Source organism: Microcaecilia unicolor, chromosome 2, assembly GCF_901765095.1.
Source record: "Microcaecilia unicolor chromosome 2, aMicUni1.1, whole genome shotgun sequence".
Lineage (NCBI taxonomy): Eukaryota > Metazoa > Chordata > Amphibia > Gymnophiona > Siphonopidae > Microcaecilia > Microcaecilia unicolor.
This window is the reverse complement of record NC_044032.1, coordinates 390,475,204-390,500,757: the sequence shown is the minus strand read 5'-3', so window position 1 is coordinate 390,500,757 and position 25,554 is coordinate 390,475,204. Positions and strand designations below refer to the sequence as shown.

General features: G+C 41.7%; 1 protein-coding gene across 4 annotated transcripts in view; it reads right to left on the bottom strand.

The window, feature by feature from the left end:
• Positions 1-7,804, bottom strand: part of HNRNPD (heterogeneous nuclear ribonucleoprotein D) — a 52,265-nt gene extending 44,461 nt beyond the window's left edge. For 2 of the 4 annotated variants that reach the window (XR_003940656.1, XM_030190584.1), the window contains exon 1: positions 7,418-7,804. Coding sequence is in view for 3 of the 4 variants with exons in the window: in XM_030190584.1 (XP_030046444.1) it covers positions 7,418-7,599 (182 nt within the window). In the remaining variant the exon portion in view is untranslated. The remainder of the gene's footprint in view (positions 1-7,417) is intronic. The other 2 variants (XM_030190581.1, XM_030190582.1) reach the window with 1 other exon arrangement.
• Positions 7,805-25,554: the final 17,750 nt, after the last annotated feature.

The following is a 25,554-nucleotide window of genomic DNA, read 5'->3' as shown; positions in this document are numbered from 1 at the left end:
GAAATACTGAGAGGCAGATGGAGCTAGCCATCCTAGAGGCACTATGGTTTTCAGTGTTCTCTATCTCCCCCTGCTGGTAGGTGGACACAACCCATTCGTAATGGATTCATCTGCTGCTGATAACAAGGAAGCCTCCGTTGGCTCTCAAAAAGGGCCTCAATGGCTGGTGTATCTTAAAAGAGATACAGTAAACAAGTATGCATGCTTTTTCCTTTGGCTTGTCACATTTATATCCCTATCCACATAATGCACTCACATATTAAAGGAGCACTCTGTACCTGGAAAGAACCATCCAAATCTTTGAGAGTCTGATTTATAAAATCACTTTATCTTGGGCAGAAGGCAAAAGGAATGGGCCACACCTCTAATAATTTTTTTTTTTTTACAGGAAAATTCAGACATCAAGATCCACCTTGCAACTGTTAATCAGAAGTCTTGAAGGTGGATCTTGATGTCTGAATTTTCCTTTAAAAAAAAATATGTTTTTAAATGTTCAATTTTTGTGCAACAAGAACTCTGAGAAGGCATTGCAGCTGTTCCTTAATCAGAATTCTTCAATGCCCTCAGAGTTCTAAGGAAAAAAAAAATTAAAACCAAAGCTTGTAACTCCACAAATGCTGCATCTGCACTGTTCCACACCCACAGTGAAACATTTTCCATGATGACAATGCCAGTTCCTAGAATTCCAGCATAGTTCAGAGTTGGTCACTTGCACTGAGGGTCTGATAAATAAGCAGCCACTTCCTACAGAGGTATGATGAGAGAAAAGCACATGCTAAGACTGCAGTTCCAGAGCCATTCCTTTCTTCCTCAGTTACAGGGGGCTACCTCTGCCAATTTGAACCAACTCCCTCCCTCCCTCCCCTATTTTAGAATGTACTCAGTATCAGTATTAAGAGGATTAAAGGGTAAAGTGTCATGGATTTGATATACCACCTTTCTGTGGGTACAACCAAAGCAGTTTACATATATTTTTACAGGCAGGTAATGTGGACATGTGCTGCCTGCCACATGCAAGGAGCCAAAATTCACCCAAATATTGTCTTTTCTTACAGACATTTCAATGGCTCATGGCCTATACAGATTGTGGAAAAACAACCATACTTTGAAAATCATAAAAGCAGAATAGCCTTATAGTAGTCTCACAAGGCTATTTTTACAGTATTTTTATAACCCATTAATCTGCCACACAAGAGCTAACTTTCATACATTCAGCTCCTTTAAAAACATTAAAGCAGTGAACAGAATCCATGCAGTCATTCTGTGCCCATGCCAAAAGTGGTCAATGATGTCTAAAGAAAGCCAATGTTTGCTAAAAGATGAACCCTATTCAAGTGGAAAACAATGTGCAACTGCAAAACCACCTTGTAGTTCCAAGCAAAAGATTACCATGGGTCAAACCTAAGCCTAGTCCTCCATGTTCACTATCAATTTAGTTTTCCAGAACTTATGTCAGCCACTGCCACTAATTACTGTCAAGGAAAATACAAAAACTATAAAGTTAACACGATCCAGATGAACCCTGAGTACTGCATCACAAGTAGAAATGTGAAGGCCCAGAAGGGGGGGGGGGGGGGTCTATCCATCTCTCCCCCTCCCCTCCCACAAATGGATCTAGAATTGAACACCTGAGAAATTTCCCAACCCAGTCCTCAGGGCACATTAAGCCAGCCTATTTTCAAGATATCCACAATGAATATGCATGAAATTGTATGCAAATATATTTCATACATATTCATTGTAGGTATCCTGAAAACCTGACTGGCTAGGTGTGTCCCATGGGCTGGATCGAGATCCCCTGATGTATTTAAAAAAAAAAAAAAAAAAGCATTTGACAGTAAAACTGGAGTCTAAAGCAACAAAATATCAAAAGTAGCAAGAGGTTTTACAAAATAGACTACGATTCATGAAGTCTACTTGATAGAGGCTCATGCTGGCGCCATAGATAACCTTCTAAAGCAGTGGTCTTCACTAATTAAGTTGGAGCCACTTAGGAGCCAAATGGGCTAAAGAAGAGTAGCCTAATATTGTCCCACAAGCAACAAAGCCCGTTTCATGAAAAATGAAACGAGCCCTAGGAAGGCTGTCGTCTAAGCGATTTCTCCTCTCTCCCCTGCCCTCCCCTCCATGTCCAGCGATTCTCCTCTACCCTGCCCTACCCTCCAATCCATGTCCAGCGATTCTTCTATGCCCTGCCCTCCATGTCCAGCAATTCTCCCCTCCCATCCAATCCATGTCCAGCGATTCTCCTCTACCCTGCCATGTCCAGCGATTCTCCTCTGCTCTGCACTCCCATCCGTGTCCAGCGATTCTCCTCTGCTCTGCACTCCCATCCGTGTCCAGCGATTCTCCTCTGCTCTGCCCTCCCATCCATGTCCAGCGATTATCCCCTCCTCTCCTTTCCCCTCCCATCCATGTCCAGCGATTCTCCTCTGCCCTCCCCTCCCATCCATGTCCAGTGATTCTCCCCTGCCCTCTTCTCCTTCCTGCCGCCCTACCTTTAAGACGTTCATGTTACCTCAGGTCGCAGCGGTGGCAGGCTCGGCTCGCCTCCAGCCTTCCCTCTCAGTGTCTCGCCCTCCTCAGATGTAATTTCATCTTTCCGCAAGGGCGGGACACAGAGGGAAGGGAATGCTGGAGGCGAGTTGACGTCAGCTTATTTGCATGCTCTTACGAACCCAGCCATCCATCCAGGGAAGAAGAGTGACCAATTATTATACAGATGTGAGGCCATGAGACTGCTGACCACTGTGTGTCAGCAGCATCTACCCCACCAGCCCTCCTTCAAACATTTTAGTGAGAGCATACTTCCAAACACGTTCTTTTTGTCTACAAGCATGCAGCTTTTTCTCCCATCCACTTTCCCCTTTCAGTCATGAGCCTGGATAGAAAAGCAAAGAGTAGCAGGGAAAAAAAAAAACCAAGTCAGAATCATGAGGGCCGCCCCAGAGATCTTTTCACCAACATGTATAGGTCGCAACTTAGATGCTAATATGTCCCATTGTAACAATGGACTTGGTCTGCTTTTGCTCTCAGGGGCTCATACACAGCCCCGAACATATAGATGTCTTACAAGGTACCATTCTTGAAAGATATGCATTTGAAGGAACGCAGCAAGATAAATAGCCTAATGCCCCCAAAATACCTGCACTACTATCAGCTCAAAGCAGCGAGTCAAATAAAATCCGATGTTGGGCTGCCAGACACACCAGATGCAACCAACTGATTACCTATATAGTACCATTCCAAACTAGCAAACAAAAACATTTAGGGCATACCCAGTGCTGCCTAAGGCAACAAAAACATGGATAATCTCTGCCCTGCAACAGAAACCTACACAACTCAGTAAACAAAATATACTCCACTTGGCTCCATGTTCCTAAGGATAAAAAAGGAAAGTTATCAGGCCACAGCATTGCCTTTAAGAACCCATTTTGGTAGAATTCTATATATGGCACACACACAAAAAAAAAAAACGGCGTGGAAAATTACCATGCTTGGTATTATTCTAAAAACCGCACCTAAACTTATGCACAGTTTACAGAATACGCATATCGTCATCCCCATGGCCATTTACACCAACTGAAACCTGCTATAAATACTCGCACTTAAATTACATAAGAACATAAAAAAAATCAGTAGCCATACTGGGTCAGACCAATGGTCCATCTAGCCCAGTATCCTGTTTCCAAACAGTGGCCAGGTCAGGTCACAAGTACCTGGTAGAAACCCAAATCGTGGCAACATTCCATGCTATCAATCCCAAGGTAAGCAGTGGCTTACCCATATCTGTCTCAATAGCAGACTATGGACTTTTCCTCCAAGAACTTGTCCAAACCTTTTTTAAACCCAGATAAGCTAACCACTGTTACCACATTCTCCAGCAAAGAGTTCTAGAGCTTTATTTGTTCAGTGAAAAAATATTTCCTATTTGTTTTAAAAGCATTTCCATCTAATTTCCTTGAATGTCCCCTAATCTTTGTACTTTTGAATGAGATTCTACATCTCAGGATTTTGTAGACCTCAATCGTATCTCCCTCACCCGCCTCTTTTCCAAGCTGAAGAACCCTCTTTAACCTTTCCTCATACGAGAGGAGTTCCATCTCCCTTTTCATTTTGGACGCTCTTCCTTGAGCCTTTTCTAATTCCGCTATATCTTTTTTGAGATACGGTGACCAGAACTGAACGCAATACTCAAGGTGACATCACACCATGGAGCAATACAGAGGCATTATAGTACTTTCAGTCTTATTCACCATTCCTTCCCTAATAATTCCTAGCATCCTGTTAGTTTTTTTGGCTGCCGCCACACACTACACAGAAGATTTCAGCGTATTATCTACAATGACACCTAGATCTTTTTCTCGAGTGCTGACCCTAGCATCAGATAACTGATTCGGATTATTCTTTCCAATGTGCATCACCTTGCATTTGTCCACATTAAATTTCATCTGCCATTTGGATGCCCAGTCTTTCCAATTTCCTAAGGTCTTCCTCCAATATTTCAGAGTCTGCACCGTTTTAACAACATTGAATAGTTTTCTGTTATCTGCAAATTTAATCACCTCACTCATTTTTCCAATTTCCAAATCATTTATAAATATGTTAAATAGCACCAGTCCCAGTACTGATCCCTGCAGCACTCCACTGTTCACCCTCCTCCATTGAGAGAAATGATCATTTAACCACTGCCTCTGCTTTCTATCCAATAACATTCCTAATCCACAACTCTAACTTTCTCAGGAGTCTCTCATGAGGAACTTTATCAAAAGCTTTCTGAAAATCTAGATACACTACTACAACCTGCTCACCTTTATCCACACGTTTATTCACGCCTTCAAAGAAATGAAGCAAGTTGGTGAGGCAAGACTTCTTTCAGCTGAACCCATGCTGACTCTGTCCCATTAAACCATGTTGTCAATGTGTTCTGTAATTTTATTCTTTATAACTTTCCACTATTTTGCCCGGCACCGACATCAGGTCTGTAATTTCCCGGATCACCTCTGGAACCCTTTTCAAAAATCAGCGTCACGTTGGCCACTCTCCAATTTTCAAGTACTACAGACGATTTTAATGAGAGATTACATATTACTAACAGATCAGCAATTTCATGCTTGAGTTCTTTGATTACCCTTCAATGTATACTATCCGGTCCAGATGATTTACTGCTCTTTAATTTGTCAATTTGGTTCAGTACATCTTCCAGGCACAGGTCAGGTATATTCTATAACAGTGCACATAATTTTTTAGGAATGCCCACGACCACTCCCATGGCCACCCTACTTTTTGATAGGCAGACATTTGAATTTACACGCACCACTTTACAGAATTCGCTTGGAAAGTTGTGCGCATAAGTTCTAATTAGTACCCATAACTGATAGGCTTGCTAATCATTGCCAAATTTGAATTTGCAACTTTAGTCACCATACATAGAATTCCCCCCTTTAAATCCATGGTACATATATGCCTTTACAAAATAGACTGGCGATTGTCAGGATGTATTATTGTAAGCCACACTGAGTCTGCAAATAGGTGGGAAAATGAGGGATACAAATAAATAAATAGCTACCCAGACCTAGCCCCTGCAGTGCAGAAATGGTGGCATTTACAGCTGCTCCAACACAGTTGTAAATGTGTCCATGTACTCCCTCTGTCTGCTAAAGCACATGCATATTGCCACAACTCTGCCCTCTGAACATTTAGAGATGGCACATATAAGTACATACCATCTTGGCACACACACTTATATGCACATATACCACCACAGTATAATTTTATTTAAAAAAAGCCCTTTGCCCTACAGTAAACCCTCAATTACTTTGGGCAATAAATAGCTTTTCTTGTCAGTCTTACTGTTTGAAGAAAAAAGAAAACAGGATTAAAACTACTACTTTTATACTCAAGTTGGTATTTTCTATAGTACTCTAAAAAGAAACAAAGTCTCAATTTATATCTTCACTAGTAAAAAAAAGGCCCGTTTCTGGAACGAATGAAATGGGCGCTAGCAAGGTTTTCCTGGGAGTGTGTATGTTTGAGAGAGAGAGAGCCAGAGTGAATGTGCGGGTGTGTGACAGTGTGTGTGTGAGAATGAGAGTGTGTGACAGGGCCCCCTCCCCTGTTCCTAATGCCCCTCACCCCATTCCCACACTTTGGGTTCCTTAAGGCTTTCAAAAGTCTATGTACCCCCGTGGCCCTAACGCCCTGTATCCGGATACCCCACCGCTTTCCTCCTCACCCGTCCCCCAAGATGTAATACTTTCACGTCCTTCATTTTTTTTTAAAAAGTGTCCTATCTACCCTGTGTACAAATGTCCGGCATTCAGATTGTGTTCCTCTCGTAAATTTTCATTTCTTTCATTCATTCAGAACTTCCCCCCCCCCCCCCCCAAACACTTTTGGTTCCTTCAGTCTTTTAAAACTCTCCTATGTACCCTGTGTGCTAATGACCAGCATTGAGATTGTTTTCCTGTCCCAAATTTGCATGTCTTTCAGTCATTCACACCTCCCCCCCCCTTCTCCAGTTTAACACTTTTGTTTCCTTCAGTCTTTTAAAACTCTCTTATCTACCCTGTGTCCTAATGGCCAGCATTCAGATTGTTTTCCTTTCCCAAATGTTCATGTCTTTCAGTGGTTCAGAACTCCCCCCTCCCCCCCATTTAACACTTTCGGTTCCTTCAGTCTTTTAAAACTCTCCTATCAACCCTGTGTCCTAATGGCCAGCACTCAGATTGTTTTGCTTTGCCAAATTGTCTGTCACTGATGTCATGCGTGCCTGCTTAGCAGACCACTTCGGGCAGGCACGGTCCCAAGCACATCCTGTTGGAGGTAAGAATTATTATATAGGATAGGCTCTTATGCTTTTGAGTCACAAAACAGACTTAGAAAACCCATTACAGTAATTTAATTTGGTTTATCATTAAGTTTTATGACGGTTCCCTATCTAACTTTCTGTAGAATCCCTCCAGTTCCTTGCCACCCCCAAGTGGTAGTAGTAGTAGAAAGCGCCCCACTCCTTAAGGAGACTGCTCTGCATCCCAAGGACCTGGGACTTACTAAACTAAGGTAGCAAACGGAAACTGCTGACCGTGACCGGGTTCCCTGAAGCAGGGATGGGAGGGGCACCCCCAGAAACTCCTCCCACTGGCACTACCTTTACAGAATGGAAGAGGAAACCCTTCCCCTCCCCGGCCCGCCCGTATTATATCAAGCACTCAAGGCGGGAAGAGGGGAAAAAACGGCAACTTAATAGTAAAGGCAGGGAAGAAAAAAAAAAAAGACCCCCCCCCCCTTCCATATTCATCTCACGCACACGGAACGCAGCTTTAAAAAATAAGTTACGTAAAACGTTTTCATTAGCGTATTATTGCGCAATAAGACTCGTCCGACCTCCTCCCTATATAGCGCGGCCGCCTCTTACCCTTCGTCTTCCTCGTTCTTGCTTGCGTCTATCTTGGCTCCTTCCCCTTCGCCGCCGCCGCCGCCACCACCACCACCACCACCACCACCACCACCGCTGCTGCTGTCCCCTTCCGTGTCCCCGGCCTCCTGCAGCTGCCCAGCCGTCGCTGCTTCTCCGTTGTCAACCTGCTCCTCCGCCATTCCCAACGGCACGGGCCCTGCTCACAACGACCGCCCAGAGATCACACGCACAAAAAAAAAAAAAAACAGAACTGGTGAGCAGTAAAACGCAAAAGCCTGGCCGCGAACGAGTTGCTGCCTTTTCTCCTCGCTTTAATGGCGCCCGCAAGAGTAACCTGTCCCGAAATGGCCGCCGGAAGGAAAGAACCGCCGAGGCGGTTAATGGTAATGGGGGTGGGGGGGAAACCGCGGTTCGCGGGTCACGTGAACAAGACTGAGCCTGGCAGCGGCCATTTTTTGTTTGGGCAAGATAGGAAAAACAATGACCGTAAAGCAAAAAAAAAACCCCCCACTTTCAACTACCCCTCGTCGATACGTCATACCCCATCCCTTTCGCGATCTCTGGCGCATAAATGTAAGCAATAAACACACCTCGCTAAATTTTAAATAGACCGTGGGAGGGTCCTGGTAATTAAATATAAGTGTGCACATGGTACATTCCCAGAGAAGAGTAAACAGCTAAATATTGATTAGATTCTAAGTTAGACTTCATGCCCTGACCGTTTCACGTGTTGCAATGGAGTTGGGCTGCTGGGAGTTGCTTTTTTTTTTTTTTTTATTTAATTTGCCAGTCTGGGAGATGGCCGCACAGGACCTCAACTCCTGCACATGCACACATCACGCACGCGCCCTTAGCCGCCCTACCTACCGTAGGGGCTTTTAAATCTACGACGCCATAGTCACGTGACACTTTGATTCCAACTCCCTCCAACCTCAGTTTTTTTAACTAGTACGTCAGTACAAACGTCACTGCAGGGCGGTGTTTGTGCGCTTATTTCTGTGTAAACTAGAAGATAAAGTGGTGTAGTATTTTTGTCCCGCTCGGTTTACCCCTCTCCCCACCCAAAAAAAAAAATATATATATATATATTTTATATATATATATATATATATACTGCGTCACCTTTTGATCACCCATCTAGCTTTCCGTCTGTTTCCTTCCCCCATTTATCTTATTAAGCCATCACTAGAATGATATGATTCATCTATGGATTCTAGCATTATATTTTGCTTTATGGGGTAACCAAAGGAGTCATGGCCCCACCAATATTTGCTCAATATATTATCCAGCAATTGGAAGAGCTTGAGGGGCTAGAGATTGGTTTGACGCCTCCCACCAGAGGTTCTACTTCAAGGAGGTTGGATGAAAACCTTTTTCTAATTCTCTCTTTTGGTCATAGCCAGGGCTTTTTTTGAGGAGGGACTTGGGGGTACTGAGTACTGGCACCTTTTCATTGTCTGCTAAAATTGACCCATGGTCCCCAAGTTTTAATGAAAGCTCAGGCTCAACACAACAATTCTGTCTCCTCATAGATTCTGTGACTGGTTGCAGGGGGCCTGGCTATGTGGGGTGAGTCTCTTAGTGATCACCCCACCCCTGAAGTATGGCCTGGCATTTGAGGACCGGCACCTTTTTTTTGCTAGAAAAAGAGCACTGGTCATAGCTAAGGATGTTAGATTGAGAACAGGAGAGAAATGTGACGCCACAAACTACTACTCATACTACTTATCATTTCTATAGTTCTACTAGACATATGCAGCACTGTACACATAATCAGAAACACAAAAAGGACAAATAAGGTAAATACTTACTCAGCCCTGCCAACCCCCACACAGCTGTCATCCCCCATACATCCAAAACAAACCTATCTGCTGCTGCATCCATGTTGGCAACCTTTATTACTGGTAGGTAGCATTTTTATTTGATCTCGCTTAAATTTTCAAACAAGCCGGTTTGTACAGCATACGGCTGTACACAGAGGAAATATAGGTTTCATCGGTTAGAGTACTAATCTGCACCCTGGTCCACAAGATTATCCATGGCGAAGCCCCAGGTTATATGATTGACCTCATCGACCTACCAACCAGAAACACAATCGGAACATCACAAACATACCTAAATCTTCACCACCCTAGCTCCAACGGACTCAAGTAAAAATCAATTTACGGATCCAACACGCAACTATGGAACACATTACCGAAAGCCATAAAGACAACGCAGGACCACCTCAACTTCTGGAAATCACTAAAGACCAATCTGTTCAAGAAGGCATACCCTACTGATCCAACTTAAGTGCCTGAACTCAGCAACACAACGAAACCAAAACTTGCAATGAACATTATATGCTTCTCTTGATTCTCTACTGTCTCTGTAACACATATATCTCATTCTCTATAATATCACTCTGTATTTGTTTCATCACTGGAGGTGGTTAATGCCTCACGGTACTATGTAAGCCACACAGAGCCTGCAAATATGTGGAAAAATGTGGGGTACAAATGTAACAAATAATTTGTTCTAAATAGTAATCTGTGTGTCATTTAGAGGTGCTGGTTATAGGGCCGAGACTTACAAGGGCAGCCTCCAAGACTTCAGCATAAGTCTCACGAGGCCACCTCTGGAAGTCTCGGTGGCCATTTTTAAAGCGCAAACCAGCAGCGGGGGAGAGCGCTGGCAACGGGCAGGCAAGACTGCCCCGAAGAATTTGAAGGACAAGGCAGGGTGACTCAGAGTCAGGTCGGTGAGGGACCGGATCCGGAGGGAGGGAGGAGAGCCGGCTCGTGCTTTTTAACCGGCTCGCAAGTCGGAAGAAAATTTAAGAACCGGCTCTTGCGAGCCGGTGCGATCCGGCTCCAGCACACCACTGTCTATAACCCCTAATTCTTTCTGTTCCTAAACGATCCCAAATGCTTATCCCATGCCTTTTTTAAATTCTGGAACAGTCCTCGACTCCACCACCTCCACCAGGAGGCCATTCCACGCCTCCACCACCCTTTCTGTGAAATAACTATTCCCTCTTAACTTTGTCATATGCCCCCTCATTCCAGAGCTCTCCTTCATTTGAAAAAGGCTCTCTTCCTGTACATAAATGCCCTTGAGATATTTAAACATTTCTATCATGTCTCCTCTCTTCCAGCATATATATACATGTTGAGGTTCATAAGCCTGTCCCTATCATTTTTGCATTCAAGACCGCTTACTAATTTCATAGCCGCCCTCTGGACCGACTCCATCCTGTTTATATCTTTCCGTAGGTGCGGTCTCCAGATCTGCACGCAGTACTCCAAATGGGGCCTCACTAGACTTATATAACAGCACTATCACCTCCTTTTTCCTGCTGGTCATGCCTCTCTTTATGTACCCAAGCATCCTTCTGGCTTTGACCGTCGCTTTTTCTACCTGTTTGGAAGCTTTAAGGTCATCAGACACAATCACCCCCAAGTCCCGCTCTTCCTTCGTACACTGAAGCACTTCGCCCCCTATACTGTACCGTTCCCTCGGATTTTTGCGACCCAAGTGCATGACCCTGCATTTTTTGGGATTAAACTTTAGTTGCAAAATATCAGTCCATTCCTCTAGCTTCACTAGGTCCTTCCTCATGTCATTCACACCCTCCAAGGTGTCCACCCTGTTGCAGAGTTTAGGATCATCCGCAAAGAGACAAACCTTACCAGACAGCCCTTCCGCAATATCGCTCACAAAGACGTTAAAAAGAGCCGGCCATAGGACCGATCCCTGTGGTACTCCACTGACAACATCCTTTTCTTCAGAGCAAGCGCCATTTACCACTACCCTCTGTCTCCTACCATTCAACCAATTTTAACCCAATCAGTTACTCTAGGTCCCATACCGAGGGCACTCAATTTATTTATCAGTCGCCTGTGCGGAACCGTGTCAAAAGCTTTGCTGAAATCCAAGTATACCACATCAAGCGCCCCTCCCACATCCAATTGTTTGGTCACCCAGTCGAAGAAGACAGATTCGTCTGACACAACCTGCCACTAGTGAAGCCATGCTGCCTCGGGTCCCACATTCCAAGTAGTTCAAAAAATGTCACAATCCTCTTCTTTAGAAGCATTTCCATTAGCTTACTCACCACCGAGGTCAGAGTGACAGGTCTGTAATTCCCAACTACCTCCTTCCACTCTTGTGCAAAGGAACCACATCCGCCCTTCTCCAGTCCACCGGGATCACTCCAGTTTCTAAGGAAGCATTGAAGAGGTCCGTCAGCGGAGCTGACAACTTCTCCGATTTCCTTAAGCACCCTCGGATGTATCCTATCAGGCCCCATCGCTCTGTCTACTTTTAGTTTGGCAAGCTCCTCATGAACACAGTCTTCCATAAACAGGTCTTGGTCTACCATACATCCATCCCCTTTAGCCTTTGTTTTCTGCAGCCCTATCCCCGGTCTTTCATTCATGAACACAGAGCTAAAATAATTAAGCAGTTCAGCTTTATCCTTATCTTCCACATATTTCTCTTCCTCAGTTTTGAGCCTCACAATGCTATTATGGCACTTCCTCTTGTCACTTACATATCTGAAAAAGGTCTTATCCCCCAATTTTACCGTATTAGGTATCTTTTCCTCCATTTGCCGCTTTGTTTTCCTGATAGCTTTTCCAGCTTCTCATCACTTATTTAGGTATTCTCTCCTGTCTTCATCTTTCTGAGTCATCTTATAACGTGCAAAGACTAGCCTCCTTACCCTTATCTTTTCAGTTACTACATTCGAGTACTAGAGAGGCCTTCTTTTCCTCTTACTTTTATGTAATTTTCTAACATAAAGGTTAGTTGCCTTTAATATAGCTTCTTTCAGTCTTGTCCATTGCTGTTCTACATTCTTCAACTGTTCCTTGAGAAATTCCCCCATCTCGGCAAAGTTAGTTCCTTTGAAATCCAGGATCTTCAATCTCGAATGAGCCCTCTCTTCTGTTTTAATATTGAACCATACCATACGACGATCAGTAGATGCCAAATGGTCTGCCACTTTGACGTCAGAAACATACTCTCCATTCGTAAGCACCAGGTCCAGAACAGCTCCATCCTGCGTCGGTTCCGTTACCCACTGCTGGAACAAATCTTCCTGTAGGGAATCTAAGATCTCTTTGCTTCTAGATGACCCCGTAGCCGGGACACCCCAATCAACATCCAACATATTGAAGTCACTTATCAGTAGTACTTCCCCTTTCCTAGCTATCATGGGAATGTCTTCAATTAAGTCCTTGTCCCATGTCTGTCTCAATAGCAAACTATGGATTTTTCCTCCAGGAATTTGTCCAAACATTTCTTAAACCTAGATACGCTAACCGCTGTTATCACATCCTACGGCAAAGAGTTCCAGAACTTAACTATTCGCCAAGTGAAAAAATAATTTCTCCTGTTTGTTTTAAAAGTATTTCCATGTAACTTCCTCGAGTGTCCCCTAGTCTTTGTACTTTCGGAATGAGTAAAAAAATCAATTTACTTCTACATCACTCAGGATTTTGTAGACTTCAATCATATCTCCCCTCATCTGTCTCTTTTCCAAGCTGAAGAGCCCTAACCTTTAGTCTTTCCTCATACAAGAGGAGTTCCATCCCCTTTATCATTTTGGTCACTCTTCTTTGAACCTTTTCTAATTCTGCTAAATCGTTTTTGGGATGCACCGTGGAGCAATACAGAAGCATTATAGTATTTTCGGTATTATTCAGCATCCTTTCCTAACAATTCTTAGCATCCTGTTTACTTTTTTGGCCACTTCTGCACACAGCAGATTTCAGTGTATTGTCTACAATGACACCTAGATCTTTTTCTTGAGTGCTGACCCTAACATCAGGTAACTATGATTCAGATTATTCTTTCCAATGTGCATCACCTTGCATTTGTCCATATTAAATTTCATCTGCCATTAGGATGCCCAGTCTTCCAATTTTCTAAGATCTTCTTGCAATACTTCACAGTCTGCACATGTTTTAACAACTTTGAATAGTTTTCTGTCATCTGCAAATTTAATCACCTCACTAATCGTTCTGATTTCTATATTATTTATAAATACGTTAAACAGCACCAGTCCCAGTACTGATCCCTGCAGCACTCCACAGTTCACCCTCCGTCATTGAGAGAAATTACCATTTAACCCTACCCTCTGTTTTCTGTCCAATAACCAATGTTTTCACCTAGTAAAGGGCCACCAAAACAGACATCATAAGTACTGCCATACTGGGACAGACCGAAGGTCCATCAAGCCCAGCATCCTTTTTCCAACAGTTAATCCAGGTCACAAGTACCTGGCAGGATCCCAAAAAAGTACAATACATTTTATGCTGCTTATAAGCAGTGGATTTTTCCCAAGTCCATTTTAATAATGGTCTATGGATTTTTCCCTTAGGAAGTCAGCCAAACCTTTTTTTAAACCCCGCCAAGCTAACTACTTTTACTACATTCTCTGGCACAAATTCCAGAGTTTAATTACACGTTGTGTGAAGAAACATTTTCTCCGATTCATTTTAAATTCACAAATTTCTAGCTTCATTGCATGCCCCCTAGTCCTACTGTTTTTGTAAAGAGTAAACAATTGATTCATGTCTACCCATTCCACTCATTATTTTATAGACCTCTATCATATCTCCCCTCAGCTGTCTCTTCTCCAAGCTGAAGAACCCTAGCCACTTTAGCCTTTCCTCATAGGGAAGTCGTCCCATCCCCTTTATCATTTTTGTTGCCCTTCTTTGTACCTTTTCTAATTCCACTATATCTTTTATTGAGATGCAGCAACCAGAATTGAATACAATATTCGAGGTGTAGTCACACCATGGATCGATACAAGGGCATTATAACATCCTCTTGGGTTTTTTTTTTCCATTCCTTTCCTAGATTCAAGGAGAAATACGGATTGTCACAATGTTGGAATGTTGTAATTTGTGACATTTAAGCAAGCTGTAATCTATATTTACAATGTAAGCCACATTGAACCTGAGCTCTTCCTGGGCCAATGTGGGATACAAATGCCACAAATAAATATTGTCTATGGTTTAAAAAACAAAACAAAACCAACTGTGATCAACATTTTTCTAATGTGAAACTAGACTGTTTCTTGCCAAGTTATGTGTGTTATGACACTATTTATTTGTTATGAGAGTCAGGTGATCAACATTCTGAGTTTCTATTTTTTTTTTTTTAACCTTAATTAGGTTGAAACCTGGTAGCATTTAACATTTTTTTCCTGTGCTTATATCAAAATAAGATGGTATGTGGGAACTTGCTCCATTTGTTTTGTGGAATGCAGTGGTATATTATAAAAATGCACTTCATTTTTTTTATAACTACTATTTTAAAGACAGGTATTAAATACTGAGGGATGAGCCTTCATGTAGAGATTCGGTCTAGAGTAAGCCAATTGTACCAGCATTGTCCATTTCTGTTATATATACTTATTTCTTCTTCAAGTAGGTGGTTGTGAAAGGCTTTTTTTTTTTTTTTTTTTAATCTTTGTCTCCCGGATGTGTGTTTTTTATATAGATGAGTGTGATTTTATTATGAAGGCAAACTAGATACCACCAAAATACAGTAGCCATCCGCATACTATTAGCTGCTAAGTTCATACAAAGCTAATTGTGTTCAGTGGAAACAATCTGTTGGCTGCCTGCTATATGAATATTCCATCACTGTCTCATTATTGCTACTAAGTATTATATATTATGGGCATTTGCTTTAAACTTTTGTTTTAATTCATTATTCCTTACATGGTATTGCTTGTTAAACCCAAAGGTAAAACCTAAGGGTGGTTAAACAATTTGAAATAAACTGTGTTGTGTTGTAGAAGTTGTTGTTTACTTTTGCAATGTGTGTATGGGTACCTGTTTTGTTGTGTGCATCTGAAAATATTTGAATAACTGTGTTTATTTGTGGTTATGGTTTCTGAACATGTGGCATCAAAATGACAGACTTTTAAATGCCCAGCTGGCTAGATATGGTAATCTCACCTTTGTTAAATGTTTCAGACATATCCCTCGATGATGTTATAGAATTCTATGATTGTCACACAGTACTTTCAAATGTAAGCCACATTGAACCCAAGTTTGCTTGGGATAATGTGGGATATAAATGTCAATTAAAAAAAAAAATCTTTATCCTCCACCTTCTAAGGCACTGCCTATCCAACTGGATGGTGATGGCACAAAGAAAGCAAGTTTGGTCCAGTGAAGACTAACTCAAAATAACCTGTTCCTTAGCTGGGCTCTAGTATTATCGTATTGAAAATGCAACCATACCATGCCTCTGTGGTTATGTTTCACTGATAAGGGAATGGGATTTGATATACTGCCTTTCTGTGTTTTTTTTTTGCAACTACATACAAAGCAGTTTACATAGTATATACAGGTACTTATTTGTACCTGGGGCAATGGAGGGTTAAGTGACTTGCCCAGAGTCACAAGGAGCTGCAGTGGGAATCAAATCCAGTCAGTATATATAAATGAGAAACAAAAGCATTCAAATGACAGTCTCACAGGAAGAGGGTGGGTTAGGTGAGAAGGTGAGCTTGGTGGATGAGATTGTACAAAGCAATATAATTTTATGGTTTATAATGGGCTAGAAAACCTAGATCTTTGTTAAGTCTTGTCTGGTGTGTGTCAAAATATTTAATCATTTTGACTGCAAAAGTCTAATGTGCCTGGATTGTCAAAGTTTTAGTATTCTTACCATAAAATCATTGCTGCAGTGTTCTGGTTTTTCTAAAGTGCTGTCCCACAGAGGTGACATCCTCATTGGCATTTTTCATATGATGGCTATGTATATTAAATCTCATCTTTAGCATCTGGCTTGTTTCTTAATATAGCACCCTTCTTCACACTTTTTACATTGAATATATACCACATTGGAAGATGAGCATGTGAAGGATTCCTTTGTTGTTTTACTTAAATATACCGACATTTATCAACATTTGCTTATTTGTGATCCAAAGAAGAAGGTACCTTCAAAACCTAATTAAAAAGTGTATTAAGTTAGTCCAATAAAAACAAGGTATCATCTTATTTTCTTTTCTATGGTTTTATTTCTATTACCTTTAAAAGTGGACTAACATGGCTGCCACATCATTTTACTTAAGATGGAAGATACCACATACAGCTACATGGAAAAGCAAATGAACAAACTTATGAAAAAAATAAACAGTGAACAGTCATCTTTATTTTCTGACAACCTGCAAGAAGAATGACATCATTCCCAAAGGACTGAAGATCAAAAATCCTTTTGCTACTACTTGAGGAGCAGCCTAGTGGTTTTATCCTGGGGACCTGGGTTCGATTTCACTGCAGCTCCTTATGACTCTGGGCAAGTCACTTAATCCTCCATTGTCCCAGGTACAAATAAGTATTTGTATATATTATGTAAACCGCTTTGAATGTAGTTGCAAAACCACAGACTACATTAAGTCCTTTTCCCTTTCCTCTTACAATTCTGACAATGCAGACAAACTCTGCAAATGCACTAGTCAGAAACTAAGAAATCAACTTTACAAAAAACAAACAAAAAAAAAGAAAATGATAAAAACAGAGATGAAATCAAGAGGAACTACATCCCTACCTTATGAGCCAACTGAAAGGAGGATCTGCAAAAAATCAAAGTGAAAAAACTACACATTGCTATCTGCAAAAAAGGAAAAAAAGCTGTCTTCGCTCCTGCAGAACCAGAGAGGAAAATATCTCATCTTAGAGTACAGGCAGTGCTGCAATACCTGCAGCCCCAAATAACTTAGAAACACTTTCCAATCCATTTGAGGTATGTAAAAATCAGACTCCAAACTAACTAGGAGATCAGGAAAGTCAGCAGATGCCCTGCAGGCAACCCCCCATTGACGCCACTATTAGAAATGCTAATCAAATGGGGATAGTAAACCTCTCAAAGATCAATTTATCACAGCATGAGATCTCTGTACTCTCCAAAGGACATGCCTTTTGCCCATCCTGTAAACTAGATGAACTTCAACTATACTCAGACCTGGATGAATTAGTTAGAAAACTCCACTTGAAGGTATATTTCCACAAAAAAGAGGATCCCAACAGACTGGAATACAATTTTAAACAAAAGAACACATATTTCATCCCACACGATGGACAAAATAAATTAAGACAACTGCATAGAAAGTGTCAGGCACAGGGTGAAATCACAACTTTCCAGCAAACAAAAGAAAATCCTGTACAACCTTTCTCCATCAGAAACAGCGGCCGTAAAAACCTTAAAAATAACCAAAACATTGTCATCAAACCTGCAGTCAAAGGAGGTTCTGTAGTGAATATGGACACACAAAAATATGTCGAAGAACACAGACAGCTCTCAGATAACACAACAGGAAACTAATGTAGGACTATACAAAACAGCTGAAAAACTTTATCTAAACACTTCCAAAGCAAGTTCAGCCACACCTAAAAAAAAAAAACTCCTCATTCTAAACCATCCTTCCGTAGGCACATTCTACATGCTACCCAAAATAATAAATAATAATAAACCTGGAAACCCAATCATATCTGATATTCGCACAATTACAGAGGAAATATCTGGACTTATAGAGGAAATTCTTAAACCTTTTGTGAAACAAAAAGTTTCATGTAAGAAGTGGTGTGCTGGTAAATTTTTAACAGGCTCTCTCCCCACCCTGCAATTGAGGGGAGGGGGGGGCATAAGACCCCCATTAAACATATCTTTATAGCCCAAATCAAATGCCATGTTCATAGCCATCTCTATATATCACAATGCATGAGTAAAAGCTTTCACAAACTACTGCCCAGCTATTCAGCTTGCACTTTGGAATTTCTCCCCTGAGGCTTCTCATCCTGAGACCCATCCAAAAAATCTTTAGGGACCAGACCTTTAATTTGAGAACTCATTCCTGCCTGAGTAAACAGCTTGGCTCAAAGAAACTAATGGAGAAGGTTGTCATGCTGAAGTACAAATTTTGATAATGAAACAGTGATTGAATATTCACATAGCAAGCACCCTGAGCCAACAGACTTCTTTTCCACTGAACATAATTAGCTTTGTATGAACGTGGCTGCTAATAGTGTGCTGAATTGGACATTGTTGGCACATTTAGACTGACTCTGGACAGTTCTGCACAAAGGAAACCCCTCCCTCATTAATCAATACCTTCTCTGTGAAATAGTAATAATAAAAAAAAAAGGCAAATGCATTTTTATAATATACCACTGCATTCCACAAAGCAAAAGGAGCAAGTTACCACATGCCATATTTTTTTCTTTTGGTAGGCACAGGAAAAAAAAATGCTCTCAGGTTCCAATCTAATTCATGTTTAATGTGGGGTAAAATGCCATAAAATAAGTAAAATAGATAGAAATTCTGAATGTTGAGCACCTGATTCTCATAACATGATGTCTGTTTAGTGGCCCTTTACCAACAAAAAGACATCGCTTCACGCTTACAGTATCCTCCCCACCCCACCACCTGCCTATTCCAGACCTACTCCATGCTCACCCAGTCCCTCGAGCCACAGGGTGCCCTCCCGGCATATACCTGAAGCCACCCTGGTGGTCTAGTCAATTCATCGGGGCAGGAAATATCCCCAGTCTTTCCTGCCCACTGCCAGCACTGACCTTCTTGCTGCCAAATCTTCTTTAAAATGGCTGCCAAGACTTACAATAGTGGCCTTGTAAGACTTTAGCGGAAGTCTTGCTAGGCCGCCATAGGAAATCTTGGCAGCCATTTTTAAAGAACGATGTGGCAGCAAGAGGGTCAGTGCCGGCAGCAGGCAGGAAAGACTAGCACGCAAGTACATAAGCACCACCATACTGGGAAAGACCAAGGGTCCATTAAGCCCAGCATCCTGTCTCCGACAAAAACCCGGCACCCCCCCCCCCCAAAAAAAAACCCCTAATAATGTTCAATGGACTTTTCCCTCAGGAATCTGTCCAAACCCTCTTTAAATTCCGTAAGGCCAGCTGTTGTCACTACATTCTCTGGCAACGAGTTCCAGTCTAACTACACGCTGAGTAAAGAAAACCTATTTGTTTTAAATCTACCATATTCTAGCTTCACCTTGTATCCCCTGGTTGTGTTTGAAAGTGTAAACAAATCGCTTCACATCTGTCTGCTCATTATCTTGTAGACTTCTATCATATCACCCCTCAGCCGCCTTTTCTCCAAGCTGAAGAGCCCTAACCTTCTCAGCCTTTCCTCATAGGGAAGTCGTTCCATTCCCTTTATCATTTTCATCACCCTTCTCTGCACCTTTTCTAATTCCTTTATATCTTTTTTGAGATGCGGTGACCAGAATTCATCACAATACTCGAGGTGCAGTCGCACCACGGAGCGATACAACATTATAATATCCTCGTGATGTTTTCCATCCCTTTCCTAATAATACTTAACATTCTGTGCGCTTTCTTAGCCGCCGCACCACCACACTGGGCAGACATTTTTAACGTCTTAACAATTACTCCCAGATCCCTTTCTAGGTCTGTAACTCCTAATGCAGAACCTTGCATGACATAGCTGTAAGAAGCCAAGCAGATGATCAATGTGGAATAATGAAGTAGATGAGTAATATCTGGGGATATCAGGTTAATACCATGTTTTCCTTTTTCTGTTTAATTGATCTCCTTGTCTTCTCACTCTCCCTATTTTTCTTCACTTTGTGGTCTAAGAAAGAGAAAGGTTGTATATAATCCATATGTCTAGTTGGGATTGCACATTAATACAAGATAAGCCAAAAACAGTCATCTCTGTATTACTGTTTGCAAGTGACCCTTGTAAAATGAAAAACTATAAATAAATGATTAAAAAAAAAATTAAAAGCCACCGCCCAAAAAATCAGTTGGACCACTAGATGACCAAAGAGTAAGAGGAGCAATCAAGGAAGACAAAGCCATAATGGAGAGATTAAATGAATTCTTTGCTTCGGTCTTCACCAAGTAAGAGTTGGGAAAGATACCGGTACCAGAAATAGTATTCAAAGCTGCCGAGTCAGAGAAACTGAATGAAATCTCTAAACCTGGAGGATGTAATGGTGCAATTTGACAAACTGAAGAGTAGCAAATCTCCTGGAGCAGATGGTATTCATCCCAGAGTACTGAAAGAATTGAAAAATGAACTAGTGGAAATAATGTTAGTAATATGTAATTTATCTTTAAAATCAAACAGGGGACCGGAAGATTGGAGGATGGCCCAACGTAACGCAGATTTAAAAAAAAAGTTCCAGAGAAGATCCAGGAAATTATACACCGGTGAGCCTGACATTGGTGCCAGGCAAAATGATAGAGACTATGATAAAGAACAAAATTACAGAGCATATTCAAAGCATGGATTAATGAGACAAAGCCAACATGAATTTAGTGAAGGGAAATCTTGCCTCACCAATCTATTACATTTCTTTGAAGGAGTGAACAAACGTGGATAAAAGTGAGCCGGTCGATATTGTGTGTCTGGATTTTCAAAGGGCATTTGACAAAGTACCTCATGAAAGATTCCAGAGGAAATTTGAGTCATGCGATAGAAGGTAGTGTCCTATTGTGGATTAAAAACAGGTTACAAAATAGAGGAGAGAATACATATGTATTGCCATACTGGGAAAGACGAAAGGTCCATCAAGCCCAGCATCCTGTTTCCAACAGTGGCCAATCCAGGTCACAAATACCTGGTAAGATCCCAAAAAGTACAAAACATTTTACACTGCTTATCCCAGAAATTGTGGATTTTCCCCAAGTCCATTTAATAATGGTCTATGACTTTTCCTTTAGGAAGCCGTCTAAACCTTTTTAAGCTCCACTAAGTTAACTGCCTTTACCACACTCTCTGGCAACGAATTCCAGAGTTTAATTACACTTTGAGCGAAGAAACATTTTCTCCGATTCATTTTAAATTTACTATATTGTAGCTTCATCGCATGCCCCCTAGTCCTAGTATTTTTGGAAAGCGTAAACAGATGCTTCACATCTACCCGTTCAACCCCACTCATTATTTTACAGACCTATATCTCTCCTCAGCCACCTTTTCTCCAAGCTGAAGAGCCCTGCTTTAGCCTTTCCTCATAGGGAAGGCGTCCCATCCCCTTTATCATTTTCGTCGCCCTTCTCAGCACCTTTTCTAATTCCACTATATCTTTTTTGAGATACGGTGACCAGAACTGTACACAATATTCGAGATGCGGACACACCATGCAGCGATACAAAGGCATTATAACATCCTCATTTTTGTTTTCCATTCCTTTCCTAATAATACCTAACATTCTATTAGCTTTCTTAGCCGCAGCAGCACACTGAGCAGGTTTCAACGTAGTATCAACGACACCTAGATCCCTTTCTTGGTCTGTGACTCCTAACGTGGAACCTTGCATGACGTAGCTATAATTCGGGTTCCTCTTTCCCACATGCATCACTTTGCACTTGCTCACATTTAGACTCCCAGTCTCCCAAGGTCCTTGTGTAATTTTCACAATCCTCCCACAATTTAACGACTTTAAATAACTGTCACCAGCAAATTTAAATTACCTCACTAGTTACTCCCATCTCTAGGTCATTTATAAATATGTTAAAAAGCAGCAGACCCAGCACAGACCCCTGGGGAACCCCACTAACTACCCTTCTCCATTGAGAATACTGACCATTTAACCCTACTCTCCGTTTTCTATCTTTTAACCAGTTTTTAATCCACAATAGAACACCTCCTATCCCACGACTCTCCAATTTCCTCTGGAGTCTCATGAGGTACTTTGTCAAACGCCTTCTGAAAATCTAGATACACAATATTGACCGGCTCACCTTTATCCACATGTTTGTTCACCCCTTCAAAGAAATGTAGTAGATTGGTGAGGCAAGATTTTCCTTCACTAAATCCATATTGACTGTCATTAATCCATGCTTTTGAATATGCTCTGTAATTTTGTTCTTAATAGTCTCTACCATTTTGCCCGGCACCGACATCAGACTCTAATTTCCCGGATCTCCTCTATAACCTTTTTTTAAAAATTGACATTACATTGGCCACCCTCCAATCTTCCAGTACCACTCTCGATTTTAAGTATAAATTACATATTACTAATAGCTCCGCAAGCTCATTTTTCAGTTCTATCAGTACTCTGGGATGAATACCATCCAGTCCAGGAGATTTGCTACTCTTCAGTTTGTAGAACTGCCCCTTTACATCCTCCAGGTTTACAGAGAATTCATTAAGTGTCTCCGACTCATCAACTTTTAATACCATTTCTGGTACCGGTATCCCACCCAAATCTTCCTCGTTAAAGACAAAGAAACAATGCCTCCTGTAGAGAATCCAAGATCCCTTTGCTAGACAACCTCACAGAGCACCACAATCAACTTCTGGCATATTAAAAATCACCTATCAATAATACTTCCCCTTTCCTAGTTATCTTGTGGATGTCTTCACTCAAGTCTCTGTCCATTTCTTCTGTGAAGGTGACATGTATATTATACCAATCTAAATACATTTTTTTCTCTTACCATTTTAATCCATTGCTTATTCCTTACCCTATATGTCCTGAAATTCTGTCACTTTAATATTATTCTTGACCTATGCCACTCCTCCACCTTTCTTTCCTACCTTGTCTTTCCTGAATAATTATAGCCAGGTTTAACTATCTCCCGGTCATGGCTCTCCACAAACCACATCTCAATGACTGCCACTAAATCAAAGTCAGCTTCTATCACTGCAGCCTCTAGGACTAAAATTTGTTTCCCATAGTACGGGCATTGGTATACAAGGCTCTCCAAGTATTACTCTTTTCCTTTTTTTCTAAAAGGGTATTTGATGTCTCACATGCCTGAGAATTATTGACATTGGGGCTCTTATCACCCTTACCCAGCAAATTTAGTTTAAAAGCTCTCTTTTGTACTTTAGTCAGTCAGTCTGTTACTGAAAACAGTTCATCCCTTCCTTGAAAGATGGACAATATCACTATTCAGTAGCTCTTGGAAAATCATCCCATAGTCTAGGGAACCAAAGTGCTCATGTTGGCACCATCCATGACACTACACATTTAACTCTAGGATGTGAGCTTCCCACCTCTGGCCAACAGGAAGGATCAACGAGAATAGCACCTGTGCACTTAGGTGCTTCACTCTCTGACCCGGAGCTATGAGTCTTGTTTGGTTTGTGCAGTAGGGTACCTAGCAGTATCATTTGTGCCAACATGGATAAGCAGCATAGGATAGAGGTCAGTAGGCTTGATAATTCTAGGCAATTTTTCCGCTATATCTCGCATCTTGCCACTAGGCAGACTGCACACCTCCCTGGACATCATGTCTACTTGGCAGAGGAGCATCTACTTGGCAGAGGAGCACCTCAGAACGCCCACTACCTTTCACATTTTATTGGCCACCAATCCAGCGTCTTTCGGATTTTTTGTATCATGTTCAAGATGTTTTCAGCTCTTCTGCCTCCAAGTCTGCAAACCAAGCCTTCAGTTCAACAGAAGATGGAGTTGGAAGGTTGATTTTGCAGGATCTGACCAAGATTTGTGGGCTTTGCTAGCTGTGAAACCAATCTCTAATGCTGTATTACAAACACCTCACTGCACCTCTGCTATTCAAAGACTACGTACAAGACCAGGTACAAAACACTAAGGAAATAAAGCTCTAATATCGGACACTTAACAGTTTTCAAATGCAGTGCCCGGGCAAACAAATGTCAGATTTTAATCATTTTTAAAATACAGCAGAAGAACAGACAAGTTTAGGTAAATTCAACAGAAATGCACAAATCACCGAACAAAGGTGAGGATTAGGCAGGCAGATATGAGGGAATGCAGAAAAGTTGGATTCTCCAACAGTGAAGTTTGAACCGCAAGATCTCGAAAGACCACGTTGGCCCTTAGTTTCCCTATTTCAAAAGGCTAGCCACACCTGTTTTTCAAACCTGCCTACAAGAAACTAAGTGGGGTAAGGGCAGTATACACAAATCCAATAAAGCAACCAAGAACACCACTGCAGTGCAGACTGCTTTCTCCTACACACTTCTAATCTTAACATAGTAACATAGATGATGACGGCTAAAGACCTACAGTCAATCCAGTCTGGCCTTGTTCCCCAATTACTGAAGCTGTCATCGAAGCCCCACTCCAGCCCATCCAAACCTGTACCCTGATCATGGCTGGACAAAGTCCGCCCAGCCCTAGTTTTGCTTCCCAATTACTGGAGTTGCCATCCAAACACTGCTATGTTTATTTGGTTCCATTCTCTTTCCATAAATTTTTGAATTCCATTACCATTTTCATTTCCACCACCTTCCACAGGAGGTATTCCAGGTACATACCACCCTGTCTGTGACCAAGTACTTTCTGATATTACTCCTAAGTCAGCACCCTTGTAACCTCATGTCCTCTAGTTATACCCCTTTCCTGTCACGGGAAAATATTTTTGTTTGTATATTACCTTTCAAATATTGGAAATGTCTATCACCCCCCCCTCCCCTTTCCTCCAGAGTATACAGCATCAGGTCATCAAGTCTCTTCATGTGTCTTGTGGTGCAAACCTCCAAACCCTTTTCATAATTCTCCAACCCTCTTCAAGTCTTATGTCCTTAGCAAGATATGGCCTCCAAAAAAAGAACACAATACTCCAAGTGGGGCCTCACCAATGATTTGTACAGGGGCATCACCTTTCTTCTGATAGTTATACCCCTCTGTGCAGCCTAGCATCCTTCTGGTTGAGGTCATTGTCTTTCAAATTGTTTGTCACCTCGAGATCCTCTTCAAAATAATATCCACACTGCTCCGTGGAAAACAAGACTGATCTGGTCTTGTGCAGCAAATGGTAGGCAGAAGGTGCACACATGCATGGTGATTCGCTCTCAAAGGCTTCTGGAAAGGTTGCTGGGGAACAATTCCCATGCTGAGATCCACCTGATTAATATCACATACCAGTATCTGCATCATGCTTGTTCTCCGAGAAACCACCTCCCCCTTACAATTCACTTAAAACTAACCTCAAAAGAGGAGAGGACTCATTCCTTACCCACGTCCCAAACCAGACTCTGCCAGCGTGGGCCTCAGGCTGCAAGCAGCCCTAGTTTAGCACCTTGCTGAAGAATATGAAAAAACATATCCCAATAAGCTTGCCCAAGCTATGGTACAAAACTGGACACAAACTTCAAATTGACATCAAAGGTCAGTGCAAAAACCATAGTTCTCT